This window comes from Larus michahellis, chromosome 17 (genome assembly GCF_964199755.1).
Source record: "Larus michahellis chromosome 17, bLarMic1.1, whole genome shotgun sequence".
Classification (NCBI taxonomy): Eukaryota; Metazoa; Chordata; class Aves; order Charadriiformes; family Laridae; genus Larus; species Larus michahellis.
The window spans coordinates 4,123,632-4,140,163 of NC_133912.1; the positions used below are offsets into that span (position 1 = coordinate 4,123,632).

At 45.6% G+C, this 16,532-nt stretch overlaps 1 protein-coding gene across 3 annotated transcripts in view; it reads left to right on the forward strand.

Annotated features, from left to right (window-relative positions):
• Positions 1-16,532, forward strand: part of LOC141732281 (beta-galactosidase-1-like protein 2) — a 26,631-nt gene continuing 10,099 nt past the window's right edge. Inside the window, exons 1-10 of one of the 3 annotated variants that reach the window (XM_074561021.1) lie at positions 9-134; positions 3,235-3,294; positions 4,551-4,748; positions 5,349-5,417; positions 5,735-5,830; positions 7,385-7,493; positions 7,802-7,894; positions 10,632-10,713; positions 13,994-14,058; positions 16,341-16,425. In XM_074561021.1, coding sequence (XP_074417122.1) covers positions 52-134; positions 3,235-3,294; positions 4,551-4,748; positions 5,349-5,417; positions 5,735-5,830; positions 7,385-7,493; positions 7,802-7,894; positions 10,632-10,713; positions 13,994-14,058; positions 16,341-16,425 — 940 coding nt within the window. In that variant the 5' untranslated portion in view covers positions 9-51. Of the gene's footprint in view, positions 135-807; positions 861-3,234; positions 3,295-4,550; positions 4,749-5,348; positions 5,418-5,734; positions 5,831-7,384; positions 7,494-7,801; positions 7,895-10,631; positions 10,714-13,993; positions 14,059-16,340; positions 16,426-16,532 lie in introns of those variants that run through there. The other 2 variants (XM_074561020.1, XM_074561022.1) reach the window with 2 other exon arrangements.

Consider the following 16,532-nt stretch of genomic DNA (forward strand, 5'->3'; position numbering starts at 1 on the left):
GGGCCGGGGCCGGGGCCGCGGCGGCGGCGGCGGCGGCGCGGGGCGGCCGCCATGTGGCCGTGCGGCGGGCGGCGGCAGCGGCGGCTCGGGGGGGCCGCGCTCCTCCTCTTCGTGCTGTGGCTGCTGCTGCGCAGGTGAGAGCCGGCACGGGCCCCCGGGGGGTCGCGCCCCGGGGGCGGCGGGGACACAGCGGGGCAGCGGGCTTGGGTGGGTTTCGAGCCGCCCTGACCGGCGCTTGCTGCGGAGAGCGGCTGCGCTGGAACGGGAATCGGGAGAAATACGGTTGGTTTGGTTTTTTTGTGTTTTTTTTTTTTTTTTTTTTAAAAAGGATAATTAACTTTGCGCTTCCCTCTCGCCGCCTGGGCAATTAATTAACGTGGATGCAATCAAACCGGCTTCTCTCATCGGGATGTGTAGGGAAGGAACGCTGATCCCCGCCACCGAGCGTTCCTCCGGCAGGACCGGAGCGTGGGAAGGACCGGAGAGTCATGCTGCTGCCGTGCAGAAATGATTGAAAAGCTTTAAATAAACGTTACACGTAATATACACAACTTCTTGCTTATCGCAGAAAGTGATGGGTAAGGGAAGAGCGATTTCCAGCGCCGTGAATCAGATGCTGCGTTAGGCTAATGCTCTCCCTGCCGACCTTGGCTCCGGTGAGGCTCTACATCATCGCGGCTCTGATGGATGAGGCACGTTTCCAAATCAATCCGGCAGATCTCACCCGTCTCTGGAGCTGCCCCGGGTGTCTCCAATGCCCAGAGCGTTGTTCCTAGCCTGTTCGGGGTCTGGTTCTCTCCCTCCTGCGTCCCCATGCCGTCGATGGAGCAGTGTGGTACCCAGGACCTGGGCTGGAGCAGGTGGTGAACACCTCCCCTTTCAGAACCACGTTACCTGCCTTCTTCCCCTCCCGGCTGTACGCTCCAGGACACCAGCCCGATCCTCTGTAGCCCACCTGTCGTAACAAGAAGTTCTAGCTTAAATCCCACGTGGTTTAGATCATGTTCATTTTGGGGACGATGCTCTTTCCTGGAGGAGCGTGTCTCGTGTGACAGACAGAGGTGTTTGTGTCCACAGCAGCTTCTCCGCGCCAAGTGACAGCCACTCTTCAGTCCCCGACAGCAAAGCGCTGGAGATAATATTCAGGGCAGGGAAGATGTAGTTATTTATTACCACTCAGATCCTTTTTATAACTTGGATATTTTGTAATGGGTTCTTAAATTCATAGTAGGAAGTTACCTGATCCTCAAAGCTATAGAAAAGCCTTGATAAATCTTTGCTTAATTAGAAGGAAAATTCTTTTATAGCTGGTCCTGGGTTTGTGCCACATAACGTTCTTAGCAGAGGATTATTGCAAACCGATATGTGATAAAAGCATAGAAGTCTGTCTCCTCTGTAAAAGTGTGTCTATAAAACACGATGTCCATTGGTACCCGGTGTTTTTCTTGGTGGCCCGGGTCACCTGGGAATAACCTGTTCTACAAAATGCAGTGATCATTGTCCCAGCCAAGCTGAATGTGCACCCGGGGCTGGTCTGACCGACACAGGACCTTGGTGGCCGCAAGACAGCAAGTCATGAGTTGAAGGCAGCTCAAAGCTTTCACTTTTCTCTGGCCAGAGGAAGCCCAGAATAAACAGCAAAGCCCCCTGAGACAGGTCTAAGTAGGGCTTAGGGATTAACTGTAAAGTCCCTTGTCCTCTGAAGCGCGTCCTTTAGTATTGGCAAAGCAAGCTAATGGTCTCCACGCGTCTTCCCCTGGTTTGCTTTTCCGTTAGCTTTTTCTCCCACCTGGTCTGGGTATGTGGTAGACCAATACCAAAGCTACATCTCTTATCTCGTGCAGAGAGGACTTCAGCTAGGTTTTTGTTTTACAGGCATGAATGCGTTACCATAGCTATCTCTTTTTACAGTTAACTGCGACTTTCCTATTCCGCTTGGAGTGTGTTGCACTTCAACTTATGTCTTATAAGGACAGATCATTTAATTAAGGACAAACTTCTACAACCTGATTTCAAAGCTTCTGTTCTGGGCGAATTTGGTAATCTAATGCTTTTTTTTTGCTTTTTTTTTTTTTTTTTTTTTCAAAAAAAGAGACTTCCCTGAAGCAGGGAGGAAATGGCTGCAGAGGGACAAAGTAGGACAGTAACCTTTAGCGAAAGGACAAAAAAAGATTCTTTGCAACTTGTTCTGTTATTATAGAAGTGGAAGGAATCTACTGGGAGCTCTGTATTGCTCTCAAGAGGAAGCATGGAGCCCAGGTGGGCTTTGAGCTGTGGAAATCCAGCTCAGGGTAACAGGATGAAGCTCTGCTGAGTCACAGAAGTTTTCTTCTGAAGTCCCTTGAACAGATCCTAGTGAGAGATGTGGGATATTCAGGATATCCAGGATAATCTGTTGAAAATATTGGGGGCCTGGGAGATTCCTACCGGTCCTTCTGGGTGAGAAAAAACACTGGAGCCAGGGAGTTCTAAGGCAGGAAACTCGATGGAAACTTGCCAACTAAGTTATGCCCAGGATTAAGATGATGAGCTTAAGTGATTTGTTTATTTTTATCTGGCTGTGCATGCTTCCTGAGTACAGCCCCCGTGCTGGCACCAGTGGCAGTTAGCACTACTGTTGTGCGCAGGGGTAGTTTAGGGCTTTGCCTAGCTCAGGAACAGATTGGAAACTTAGGCTTTTTCCAACCAAATCTTTAAGAATTGGAGTTTTGTGTCTCCAGCCCTGTTTGAGCTTTCTGACTCAGGTTTGCCATCAAGCAATAGGATTGGATATAGCTGCTGCTCTGGGATCTGATTTGCTAAAGTTGCGATCTGTGTGAGATGTAGTGCTAGCAGAACAGAGGGGCAGGTAGCCGTAGGATATCCCGCATGTGGATTGAGAACCACCTCCCCTGCTGGTAACATTCATAGTAATTCCTTGGGAGCAATGCTCCTAGCTTCACATCATCACTCTCTGGCTGTACCCACTTTCTTGTGTACATGAGCATTTTGGATCCTGTTCCTATTTGGGCAGTCATCCTTTAAATATTGCAGTTAGGTATTTCGTGCTGATTTCTCCCACTTTGAGTTGTGCTACCTTCATAAAAGCTCTGCTATTACTGCATCACCTTCTGAACGGGATACATTACTGTTTCCTTGCTCAGTGCTATTTTTTGTAAATGGTTTGACAATAAATGCACGCGAGTGCTCGTAGATCGAAGGCAGTGAGTATCTAATCTAGACTTCCTTTTCCAGGTATTACCCATGCCTGCTGCCGGTTGTTTCAGAGCCCTGTGAGAATGCTGTGCTATACAGGTACCCTCTGTGCTGGTCAGCCAGCCCGCGCAGTATCCTGCAAGCCCTAGATTTACTTCCCTTCTAGTCTCCTTGTCTTGTGCCGGAGGACAGGTAATCGCGGCAGGCTCCTGGTTAGCAATCCCTGTAAGCTGTGAGTGCTGAGAATCCTCACCCTCTGCTAATAGCTGCCCTACATGTAGTCCAGAAAACAGCCAGAGGCTTAGTTTTTTCCCTCTTCTCCAAATGTGACGTTTCTCTCAAATGTGTGGGTCACTCTTGCTTTCTTGAGAGGGGAATTCATCCCTCGCATCTGGCTGGGATAACATCTCAGAGGAACAAGCTGCTATTGTCTGACTCGTGTGTATTCAGAGCTGTGGAACTGGGGTGGCCCGATGGAGGCACTGCAACTGCTTTGGGTCTGCACTAGTTGATAAAGTGTTTTCTTGGTTCAGCCAAAATGAACAGGGGAGCCACGCAGGGCAATAGGAAGTAGTTTCTTGCATGCAGGAACTGACCTGATTGGAGCTGTGATGGCATGAGTATTGAAGCTGGGAAATGCTTTGGAACCTGCTATCTCCTTTGCTCTGGTTCTTTTGGCAAATAACATGAAGGAATTAATCTAAGCGGTAACGCAGGCAGAGGTAAGTTTGTGAGGACAGCAGGCCTCATCTTTCCTGAGTGATGAATGTAGTCCAGGAGTTTTCTTTATATTAAGGAGAAGGTTCTCCATTCACAGCGAACAGGTGAGGGTTCTTTATTTTTTCCATGCACTGAGTTGGAAGGTATCAGAGACCTCAAGACATTCAGGGTAGCAACGCTGAAATGCAGCTGCAGCTGGAGCGAGGATCTGGGAATCAGCCAGCATATGACATCCTACTGCAAAACAGGGAGATCTTAAATTTCATCATTTATGAAAGTGTTTACTAGTATTGTGAGTGAGAACTTTCCCATCTTGTATTTGCACCAAGTTAGTTTCATGATCTGTGCCTGAGCAGTGCTACATTTCAGTTGTACAGTATGTCGGAGTGGCTTGGGGCATTCAGGATGGAGGCTGCTAGTGAAATGAATATTAAATACACATCTTGGGGAGTTCTTCCTTCTGTTTTATCATCTTCTGAAAAATCTATATGCTCTATAAGACAAAAGGCATGATTTACTTCTGAAGTAGGAAGGTCAGAGCTGATCCTGCCGGGGAGGGTGAAATGAGGAGCCTCTTAGGGGGACAGATTTCTTTACTACAGACTGGATGCTCATATATCTCTTTTCTCTTCTAGGTTTAACTGGAGTGAGCTGGTCCCTCTGCAGTTATGGGGGAGGACCTTAGGCTTGCAGACAGAAAACTCACAGTTCCTGCTGGAAGGCATGCCTTTCCGCATATTTGGAGGTTCAATGCACTATTTCCGAGTCCCCAGGGAATACTGGGAAGACCGTATGCTTAAGATGAAAGCATGTGGCTTAAACACCCTCACGACGTAAGTGTCCCCACTCCCTGGGCTCTGTCACGTGTATCTTGCAGCCTCTCCCCTCTTCTATAGTAGTTGGTGGGACTTTGTCGTTAATTCCAGTGGGCCATAAAAATGTCTTTCTGTACTTGTTATTGTGAGAAAAGACACAGAAAAGAGTAGCGAGGACTCAGGTTTTCTTTAACCCTCACACACTGCAGTATCCTCAAATACCGACTGGAACAGATCTATCAGAGGTACTGGGAAAGTGCCTTCTTAACGCTGACCCAATAAGGAAGGCTCTGAAACAGCCATTCAGCACAGCTCTGGTTTAGAAATTGCTCTGGTGTGGAGAATGCAAGAAACACGTAGAGAAAGACCACATTTGACGGTCTTGAAAAACTCAGATATTGCAGAGTACAGGAAAAAAGTCCAACAAAATAAGGACTTGTCAGAACAATGAAACAAAGGCACAAATAACACGTAAACAGACACTTGTAATGTGTACATGCAGTAATCTCTGGATCTGTTTCTGACTAACAAAGGGAGCGCATAGGTTTTTTTCTGTGCTTTGCAAGTGCAGTGCCCTTTTCAGCCCTTCACCTCCACTGCCCTATCTCTGCATTTCAGGTACGTGCCCTGGAACCTTCATGAACAAGAAAGAGGGAAGTTTGACTTCAGTCAAAACCTGGATCTAGAGTATGTGGTACAGACAGCTCTATTATTACATACTCCTGTTTCGAGGGGAGGGCGTGTGTGTCGGTTCGGGATGAAGGTGTCATTTCCAGCTTCTGAAGCGAAGTCCGTACCTTGATCAGGCAGTGGAGACTCTCCTTCCTTCCCCTGCTTTCTGGGGTCCTGGGAACTTACAGGTTTCTTACCAGTCTGGTATAGTGGCTTCACCAAGCAATCCTCTTCTGGTTCTGGTACCTAAATTTCATGGCGATCGGTGTATTAGGAGTGCATGGAGTAGGGATTCTGCAGTCAGACAATAATTGCACTGTCTGGATCTCTAGGGCCTTCCTTTCACTGGCAGCTAAAAATGGACTGTGGGTGATTCTGCGTCCTGGACCTTATATCTGCTCTGAATGGGACCTTGGTGGTCTGCCCAGGTAAGTGTGTGAATAGTTCAGTTGAAGCAAGTATCTGGGACTCTGGGAAAAAAACCCAAACCCCCTGATCATACAGTTGAGCCTCCTTCAAAGACTTAGAATGGCTGGCCGTTAGATGGGAATATTTATTTCCTGTATCCCCAAAGCAGGTGAAGACCCATTTCGTTATTGAGCTCTCCTAAGCAGTAGAAATAACTAGCCTGAAACCAGATTTTTTTTGGAGTGGTTATTCTTTAAAATAATAATTGTGTTATGGCATAATGGTTACAGCAAGAAAATAGAATTGGGGAAACCCATCTTCTATTGCTGTTGCAGCTTGACTCTGTATAATATGAATTACAGTATTTGCAGCTTGATGTAAGAATTTGCTTCATCTCAGGTCCATTTTAAAAGTCCCACAAGAACATATGTATTATATGGCTGGCAGAAATAGAGACCCATAAGTTTTCCAGCCTCCTGTTGTATTTTCTCCTAAAGCACACAGCTTGCTGGCAAGAGGCTTTGAGAGCCGCGTTCAGTACGTCAGCATTGAGACTTGCCTGGTTACTAGGTCCCAGTGGAACCAGTGCCGGGTTACATACCACTTGTTTTCCTTACCTTCACAGAGGATAAACCTCAGTGGAGATGCTTGATGGAAAATTTGGGGATCGTTTCTTTTAATCTTTTCATTTTTCAGAATGCCCTGCCTTTGGCATCGGAGAGTTCAGGTGCTGCGAAGGCGTGTCAGGGACTTGCTTGTGAGTGGCTACTTGTGACCAGAGGCAGTGGCCACCTCTACATGAGATTGAGAAGCGCATATATTGTCAGCTGTTGGCACATCACCCATGTATTTTTTTTATGAGACACACAAAAGATTCTGATAAAGAGCAACAGGACTATTCTCATTTTATAGATAAAGAGGCAATGATTTTGTAAGCCCACTGCATATAGCATACAGGAGTTGAGTCGTTCAGACCTCTGGAAGCACTATTAATTAATGCCACCTTTTGCAGAGGCAAGGAAAGTACAAGCTCACTCTGCTTAAATTGTTATAGTGCTACATTGTTCTGCTCTTAAACAAATTGCCCTTTTCTTTGTTAACCCCAAACTAACGAACTAAGTCTTGTAAATCAGCAGTAGAAACCATGGGAACAATTACCGGAAGCTTCGTTTTGAGCGATGATTGGGGTTTTATGAGGGAGCACTTGGTTGTAGTGTCCTTGGGGATGCAGGAATTCCAGAGTAACCTTTAGAGTGGTAAGTTTAGCCCTTGAAATCTTATTGGGAAAGTTAATGAAATGAACTTATGTCCAAAATACAAAACAAAAAGAAGGGGAACAGCTTGGCAATTGCGGTCTGGACTCATTTAAAAGCGTGAGTGGCAGATAGCCTCACATGGGGTCATTCATTGACTCACGATGTTGTCCATACCTGCGCTGCAGGCTTAGCCAAGTGACACAGAAAGATCAATGATTCCTGCCCAAATGTGACTCGATGTCAGTGGGTGGTGTTTCTTCTGGCAGCCTTGACTGGACAGGAGACTCTAACAGATTCTGTTTGTTGCTTTACTTATAGTTGGCTACTGCAAGACCCAGAGATGCAACTGAGGACAACATACAAGGGCTTCACAGAAGCTGTGGATGCCTATTTTGACCATCTAATGCCTATTGTCGTCCCTCTTCAGGCAAGTACGATCCATTACCCTCTCTGTCCACAAGTGGGAACTGTCTGCACAGATGAGTGTGACCTGTGTGTAATGGCAGTGGATTGAAGCCTTAACAAATCTACCAGCTTCGCTTTAGGAACCAGTATGGACTGTAGTTGTCTGTGTCAGCTTTCCAAATCCAGCCGTTTGATTATGTGTAGACTTTGTGAGGATGAGCTGAGTCCGCCTGAGACTTTTGCATCTTTCCTGCAAGCCAGTGCCACTGTGATTTTGGTCCTTCTGATTAGAAATCATGGTGAACAACTTCTCCCTTTTGTTCCCAACAGTACAAGAAAGGAGGCCCCATCATTGCAGTCCAAGTGGAGAATGAATATGGTTCCTACGCCAAAGACCCAAACTACATGACCTATGTTAAAATGGTAATGTTGGCACATTTACTTGTTTCTGTGGTGAATCTCTCTCCACCTTCCTTACAGCATTTTCTTTCTTCTGAATAACTTTTGAGCATGGCTTCAGAAACCCTTGATAATCCAGCTGGATTTCCTTTGATGTTTCCTCCTGGAATGGAAGAGATGGCATATGACCCTCTCAATACTGATAAATCTGTGTTCTTATGTCTTCCAGAGAAGAGGGTGATAGGGAAATGGGGGAGTGTGTGTAATAGCTGGCCGTGAAGAAGCTCTCTCCTGCTGGTCCCGCTTCTCTTGGATGGCATTAGAGAAAGGTTTCTCTTTGCCTCTGTTGACTTTCCTGGGTGGAAGGTTTATGTGAACAAGCCACCATCAACCTCCTAAATTTGTGTAGTCTGGAGCTTGGCATTAGGCAGGTTAATTTGCTTAATACCTCCCTTACCCTTGTCAAACAGCGACTAGACTGTGCCCTGGCTCCTGCCTCTGAACTGAATGATAAAGAGCTGGCCAGTGCCCAAGGAGGCCGGGTTCTCCTGGTGGATCTAACATGAGTCTGACCTGTTCGTTTGCCCCAGTACAGTTGCAAGGCAGACAGTTAACAGGATCTGCATTATCAAACCCTTCTGAAACCCTTTGGGTACCCCAGCTTTGCGCTGGGCACCGCGAGGTTAGCGCTGGCTCAGGTTGTCCTATTGCTCAAGGTATACAGGGGCCCTTCAGCAAATATATTGTGTGGCACGAGTCCTAATCTGCTTAGAGTGGTGCCTGCTCCTGCACTAACTCCATCTCGTGGAGTGATTTAACATTGCTTATGAACTGTACATACGAAGAAGTTAGAGTTAATTGCCAATCAGAACTGATAACATCAAAATTGTCTGTTATATCTATGTAGTTTCCCTCCCTATGGCCCAACAGTGGCAAACATAAAAGCAAATGGCTTTCAGAGCCCTAAACGAATGGGGCATAGAGACTCTGTTGTGTCTGAACAGTGTGCCGACTCGGTGCTTGCTTTTCCATATCTCAGTGATGACAGAGCTTGTGATGTTCACAGACTTGTCAGAACAGATCATGTTTCCTTGCCAGGTCTGTGGGTGTATTTTTGCTCTGCTGTTTCGTCATGTTCTGGTATCGTGTGCAACTTACATCTGAGGAAGTATATTATAGTGGTTAAAGACGAAAATGTGGGAAAGCAGGATTTGCAGGGCTTCCTTTTCGGTTGGAGTGGGATCTAATGTGAGGTGGAGCTCCTAGTCTTTGTTCTGCTTTGGGCCTTAAGCTTTGAATGTGGCAAGTTGATATATTCACATCTGCATTTACTGTATATGTCAACATTGCAATCTTCCTGGAATTAATATATCCACATTAAAAAAACCCCATAACCCACACAAAACCTGAAATCCCTGTCCTTATCTCACTCTTTGGGGAGTAGTGCCTTTGCCTTCCAAAACGCCGAGGCCATGAAAGGGTGTATTGACACCTCCCTCCCCACACTGCACATGAGCTGGGATTAGCGCAGCGCACACCTGTGTCTGCCTCAGACGCTGTTTCTATTCCTGGATTCTCTGCTGCACCCTGAAACCCTGTAACGCATTTCAATGCGTGGCAGCTCTCTGCCGTTTCTCCATTTTGCACTTACATTCAAAAGGAGGGGAAAAGACTTAGTATTAATGCGGTGCTCCAAGAATTATCTGAATAAAATTTGTTAGAAATTCCGGTTCCCTCAGTAGCTGAATTTTGTCAGATACCAGCATCTGTTCAGGTATTGATGTAGTGATGATACGTTGATAAATTAACCAGGTTGTCTTCACTCTGAATTGGGTTTGTCTTTAAACTCTGTATTGTAATGCTTCTCTAATGGAGACTGTGTGTAATGCTCAAGTCTACTATTTGTGTGTAGGCATGTGCGATATGCAAAGGTTTCTTTTAACACACAGCAGACATTAACTAGTTGGTGCACATGATGTGGGTAACTCCTGTGTGAGCTGATGTGTCTTTATCACCATTTTATAGTTAGTAATTTAGAATTAAGAGACCGAAGGCTTGTTTTCAAAGCTCCTTGAAGCTGAAGGAGTGACTTCCAATGTAAGTACAATGAAAAGGGGTTAATTTGTAACTAGGATTTCCTAATCTCTCCTTCAAACATCAACCACTGTTCTGTAAAAAAAACAAATGTAAGAGGAAAATCCTAATGGGAAGAACCTTGTGTGTGCATATGCATTTTAAAAACCTTCGAGTGCTATTTCATACGCTGCTGCGATATTGAAGAACCAGTAAATGTGTTCAGACTTGACTATTCAAGAACGTAGGTACCTGAGCTGTCCTGTGATCCCGTTCACTGGCAAACCAGCTATTTTCTCCTTTCAGCTTCCATTGTTAGACGGTCAGGAAGGGTGAGCTGCTTTTCTTTTCCTTCTTCCACCTGAAGCCTTCTTTTGATGGAAAGCAGTGAAGCTATTTATTAAACATGTCAGAAGTAGAAGATAAAATCTTGAAGTTTGATGCATCAGTGAGAAACTGATCCAGCTTTCTAAAACAAAATAAGATTTTTCAGTTGCCTTTAAGCTGGAAAAAGTAGGCAGGGAAGCTTCAGGAGGAATGGGAGGTGTCACAGGAATAATATTTCTTACCAAGCTACTACCAGTTTCAAGCTATCCCCAGAGAAGGTGATAATGTACTTTAATGCTTTAACATCCTGACAAATAAACTCAGGCTGTTAACACAATGGCTTTTCTTCTTTTTAATTTAGGCCCTGTTAAACAGAGGGATCGTGGAGCTGTTAATGACCTCAGACAACAAGAACGGGCTCTCATTTGGCTTAGTGGAAGGAGGTACGTGCTTTTAGGAGGGCAAGGTAAGACTCTGTTCTTTGTCTGATGAAACAGACAAAAACCACAATGCCTTTGAATGAGAAAATGAAGAAAAAGATGTCTTTGAATGAGAGCAGTAGGCTTCATTCGCTAAGCTGCACCCATTAACTCTATTCAGTTTGTGGCGGGAGCTTCAGCCACAGAGGGACCCCCTTAGCTGGATGGAATACACACAGAACAATCCCAGTCCCTTCCCAGAAAGATTTAGAGTGTTTTTTTAACATAAGGTGTAACACAGTGATAGCAGGATTGCTCCGTGGGGAGGCAGCCCTGCTTTCAAGGACATGAAGCGTGTGCAGACTAAATACCTTGCTGCCTTCTGTCTAGCACTGGGGGTCTGTACTTCCCAACGAGGTTAGTCGAGAGATGGCAGCACCTAACATTTCTTGATATTGCCACCAGATTAAAAAGGCTGAAAATACTACTTCTTATTGCTTCATCTGAATATATATTAAACAAGTGCCTCAGCAATCACAAATAGTAATAACTGAATCTTAAGATACCTGCTTTGCAATTGAAAAGAGAAGAAAAAAAAGTCCATCAAAACCTAGATTCTGAAATTTAACATCCTGTAAGTTTAGCAGTAGTTTGCGGGGCAGCCCTGTCTTCTCACCGAGCTCGCTCTGGGGTGCACAGCCTTTGGTAGGCAGGTAAGGAATCTGAGGATCCCAGGTTGGAAGGGACCTCAGGGATCATCTGGTCCAACCTTTCTTGGCAAAAACACAGTCTAGACAAGATGGCCCAGCTCCCTGTCCAGCTGCAAGGAGGGTGTCAGACGTGCATAATGCAAAAGGATGTCCATTTTCCCTTTCCCTTTTAAAAAGTGTAATTCTGTTAAGCGTTTAAAAACGCTGCTTAGCACCCCTCCCGCGTTTCACTGTGAAGAAGAGGAGGTACAGCTGTTTGAGTTCCGCTGTGCCCTGCATCTGACTGTTTGGGGCATAGTGCGATACTGATTTTCAGACTTGCAGATCCAGTTCAGCTGAGGTTTACTATGTGCTTGGCCTCTGATCTCTCCTGTGTTTCTGCCAGTTCCCTGCCTTAGTAGTAATTGCTTCCCTGAATGAAGTGTTTGCAGGGTGCAGTCTTTGAGTGCTCCTGTCATCACTCTATAGTCATAAATACTGTTAATTTTCTCATCTCAGGCATGGAGATGATTAAATGGAAAGAATTTTGCCTCCTTTTTTTCCTCCTCTTGTTTTTATATGACAGTATGAGAGGGACAAATTCAGTAACTCTGAAGTCCATGGGCCTTCACCAGTACGGTGGTCTGCTCAGTTGTATATTTTTGGTGTGCAGCAGTTTGTATCCTTGACCACACAGAGTCACTCTCGCCCTGCCAGCGAGCTGGCGTGCAGAAGGGCTGCTGTGGAAAGCCCTGTCTAGCCCTCACCATCTTCCATGGCAATGTTTACTGCCTCGGAGCTCGTTCTTGTTTGGAGTTGTCTTTTCCAGCGTGTTGCATGCCGAGAGCTCTTTGATACCAATTTGCCTTTTAGATGTCATAACAATCTGCTCATTAGAGTCAACATGTCAAGTAGTCATATGCGTGGAATAACTAGGGCTCAAAGCAGTACAGCAGTAAGGTGGTTATGAAAGCGCAAAGGGAGAGAGAACAAAATCCACTGTAGAAATCCCTAAGAAAATAGAGAGAAGACTTCATACTGGAGTTGAAAACTAATGCAGTGATTCTGTTTATTTTGTTCATCAGTGGTGTACCGATTTCTTTCCAAAAAGCATTTGTAGGTTCCTGTTAATGCCAGGAGCGGTCAATCTAACGCTCAGCAGAGAAAACTGTCTGTTGTGGAAGGACCTGAGACTACAGCATTGTAGCCCTTGTTCGGTGGTTGCAGCACATTTTCAGGGGATGAGGAGGAATGCTCTTATTGTCGTGGGTCCCTTCATGCTCATAGGCGTAGTGGGATGTCCCATGCTGTAGGGAAAAATTCCCAGTCAGTCTCAGAGTACCTGTGCAGCTCCTGCAATCCTCCTCCCTTCACGGGCACAGTCAGTGGCAAGAATCCCAAACTGGGTGGCTCTAATCTGACAAAATAAAAACTCCAGTTTCCCTCCTGGCCATGGCTGAAGCACGGTGGTGGAAACCTGTGTGTATGTGAAAACTACCCAGTATTGAAAAGATGAGTAAGGCTTTGGGGATTGGTTCTCCACGCCTTTACACTGTGTTCAATGCTGTGCTGTTAATCTGCACGAGGAGCAGAATTGGGCATGTTTGCCTTCAGGATTGCCAACTAATGTATTACATCAATGCTAAATCCACATTTTATTTTGTTCTCCCACCATGTTTGCCTGTGCCAAATTCTTCAGCTCAGCACGCTACATAGGTCAACCTATTAAAATCAAGGTATAAATAGTGAGAAGTGAGCTTTTGCTTCTGTAAATATTCTGTTTGAAGTGCTCTGTCTGACACAACTGGGGCTGGATTTGATACCAGCTCTCTTGTAAGAACTCAATTTTTAATACAGAATCCTATCATTGCTCCTGCGTTTTCGAAGTTTCATCAGTATGACCGAAGGTCTAGAAAAGTATGAAAATGGTTCAAACGTGTACCAGGGGCTGGGACACTGATACCAGATTAGTGTCTTCTCATGCATCGGCTCCTGCAGACAGGTCTTCCTGCTCCAGTGCTTGAAGATCACGCAGCGACTTTTGCTGCACACGCAGCGCACACAAACTAGTTGCCGGTTCCCCCATGCTGCACAGGGCAGAAGCACAGATAAGTCTTCCAATTACAATTGCTATCTGGTTCACTTGGACTGCGGTTTCTCTCACCCACCCCTACAGACATGACAAGCCATAAGATATTGCCTGGGTAGTGATTCCTGCAGCTAAAGCCTGGGAGATCAGTGTGGCATCCAGATATGACTTTCTAATAATAAGTTTGCCTTTATGTGGTGCCTTTTATCTGAGGATCTCCAAGTGCTTTACAGCCTCTAATTAAAGCTTGTGACACCCCATGAGCTGCTCTGATGCTCTCTCTTTCTAGTATCTCTGAACATTAGAGCTAAAAAGATGGCCTGCAAGTATTCCGCTGTGTACTACGGTCCAGTTAGATTCTGCATGCTAAGTGAAGACTTTGATGGGAAATTTCCGAGGAGGTTGTACTGGTGGTTCAGATGTTCCAGCTCCCCCTGAGCTTGTGCCGTGCTGATGCCTAAGGAAACGGTCCCCTAGGCATTTTGTACGTGTCTAAATTAATAAAAACTTTTTCTTTACCCAACAGCACTGGCCACTGTTAACTTTCAGAAACTGGAACCTGGGCTACTGAAATATCTGGACACAGTGCAGGTAAGATGCAGAAAAAATTTATTCACCTACATTTTCCAGGACAGCATTAGAAATGAAGCACTGATAGTCCGTTTTGGGTTTTTGTGTTGTTTTGGGTTTTTGTTGCTTTGGTTTTTTTTTTTGAATAAATGTTTGGGCTTCCTTCTCATTAGGCCAAATCCGTCTGGAATCAGTACTTAGGATGATTTCTCTGGAATGTGAAGGTTTTAAGTATGATGTTATCCAGCACCTTCTTAAAGGCTTTCCATTCAGCTGTGGCCTGTGCTTAGCTGTTAGGGGTTAGATTTCTTCACACTTTCAAATGTTGACACCCAGTAACATCCTACTTTGCAATTGTCAGACCTCTCTCTTGAAGTTCAAGCATCTTTTTCCCAAATTCTTTTACTGTAACGCTATGGATTCCATCAAGAGCATGTTTGAAAACTGTAGTCCTCAAATGCTGGGTGCTGATCTACTGCAGTTCTTTCAGGATACACTGTGATGGGTGTTTCAGTCATCTCCAATACCTCATATTCAGCGTAGATACGTAAAGTTGTATTGATGGCATGCTGTGCAGAAGAGAGCATTGGCCCCGCTAGACATTTGGTCCTATTTCTGCCAGGCCCTGCAGCAGAAGTGATCAGAGGAACACTTTGATTTCAGACCCGCTTCCACAGTAACTTCACAAAACACCCTCCAGACAGCGCAGTCCCAGGCTCCCAGGCCTTCTCAGCAGCCCGGCCCAGCCCCGGCATTTAACAGTGCTCACTGCAGAAAAGCATTCAAACTTAGTGTGTCGCTTCGGCGTCTTTACCCCCCCGTGCTGCCGGAGATGCGAATCAGGGGTAGGCAATTGCCTAATGAACACTTGATGCGAAAAGTATCCTGATTGTGTGATGAGGGAGTAGCGAGGGAATAACAAGTTTTGCTTTCTAGTGACAGGTTCTCTCTCTTTGCATCCCCTGTCCTCTTCTTCCCCTGTTGATCTGCTCGCTCCAAATGTCAGCCTGGAAAGATGTGAACAACTGACATCTGCCCCTGGCCGGGATCGATTCTCTTCTGATCTCTTCCCTTGGCTTTTGCCTGAGCTGTGAAAGGAAACCTTGCTGCTGGCATGCTGATCATGGAATCCTACCACTTTAATTTGTTTTCTTTTTCTGTCCAGGCAAAAGAGGCTCTGCTGCACGTGCTTTTGCCTTCTTTAGCTGTTATAAAATTCCCCAAACCCTGCAAATGAACAGAAGGCAGCACTTTCCCCAGCAACTGAATACATAAATGTAATACAGCCCAATAAAAGCAGCTCCTCCTTTGCCACACTTAGTAATTAGAAGATAGGAAGCCTGTCAGTCGTATTGGTAAGGATTATGAAGCTACGTTACCTTTTCCTGGTTATAGTCTCTTATTCCAGAGGGTGATAAAACTCCTTCTTTACTGGGGACAGATTGATTAAACATATTTCCAAGAGCTGGTCTGAACCTTGAACAATTAGACTATTACAGGCACCTGCGGTTGTTTTCTCCTAATGAAACACGAGTTTCTTTAATGCCACGTACCTCGGGCATTTCATGTGGCATCAGATAAAGCCCCTATCAAATAAAGGGCAAAACTGCCTTGAGTAGAAATAAATACCATGAGGAGGGAGTGCCAGCCTGGCTGAGCACATGTTGTCCTGTCCCGTGTGATGGGGCCGGGTGGAATTCTACAGGAGCTAAGGGAGCTGGCAAGCGGTGACAAACGGGAAGCAATTGCTCTGTGCGCAGAGCCTTTTTAATGAAGACCTAATTCCTGCAAAGGCTAATTCTTTCCTGCCAACACCATATGCAGCATTAAAAAGGCATTAAGCCGCTAAGGTCTGCTGTTCCTACCTTGGCAAGCATTGGCTGCAGTGCACCTGCAAACTCTCAGCTGGCAGTGGCGTAGCTGATAAGCAGACATTTATGAATGTGTATTTCTAGCAGAAGCTAAACAGTGACAGTTGGTTTGTCTTTTTGCTACAGCTCTACCAAACAACAATATCCAGAACTGTTTGGTATCGCCTGATTGTGTGCCGTGGTTTTTGCTTTGTGCTGAGCAGAGTACGTCTCTGTTTTGCTTGCCTGTTCTGGGCATTGCTGGCCCACAGCATCTTGTTCCTCACTTGTTCAGAGCTCCTTAGCTGCTTTTTTTTTATGCCAACATGAGAAGAAAATGCTCTTGTAAACCATGTCGCCAAACTGCGTTTGAACGGTGCTTCCCTAGAAAACAGGGATGAGAGCAAGACTGCCCTGTCTCCATTTTAACTCTCTGGTTTTGTTTTCACACAGAGAGATCAGCCAAAGATGGTGATGGAGTATTGGACGGGATGGTTTGATAACTGGGGAGGCCCCCACTATGTCTTTGATGCAGACGGTGAGCACCATATACTGTTCTTGTAGGCAGGGGGGTTTATTGCTCGGCAAACGGGCACGGAAAAATGGCATACAACTTTTTCACATTTTCTACCCTGCAGTAACCTT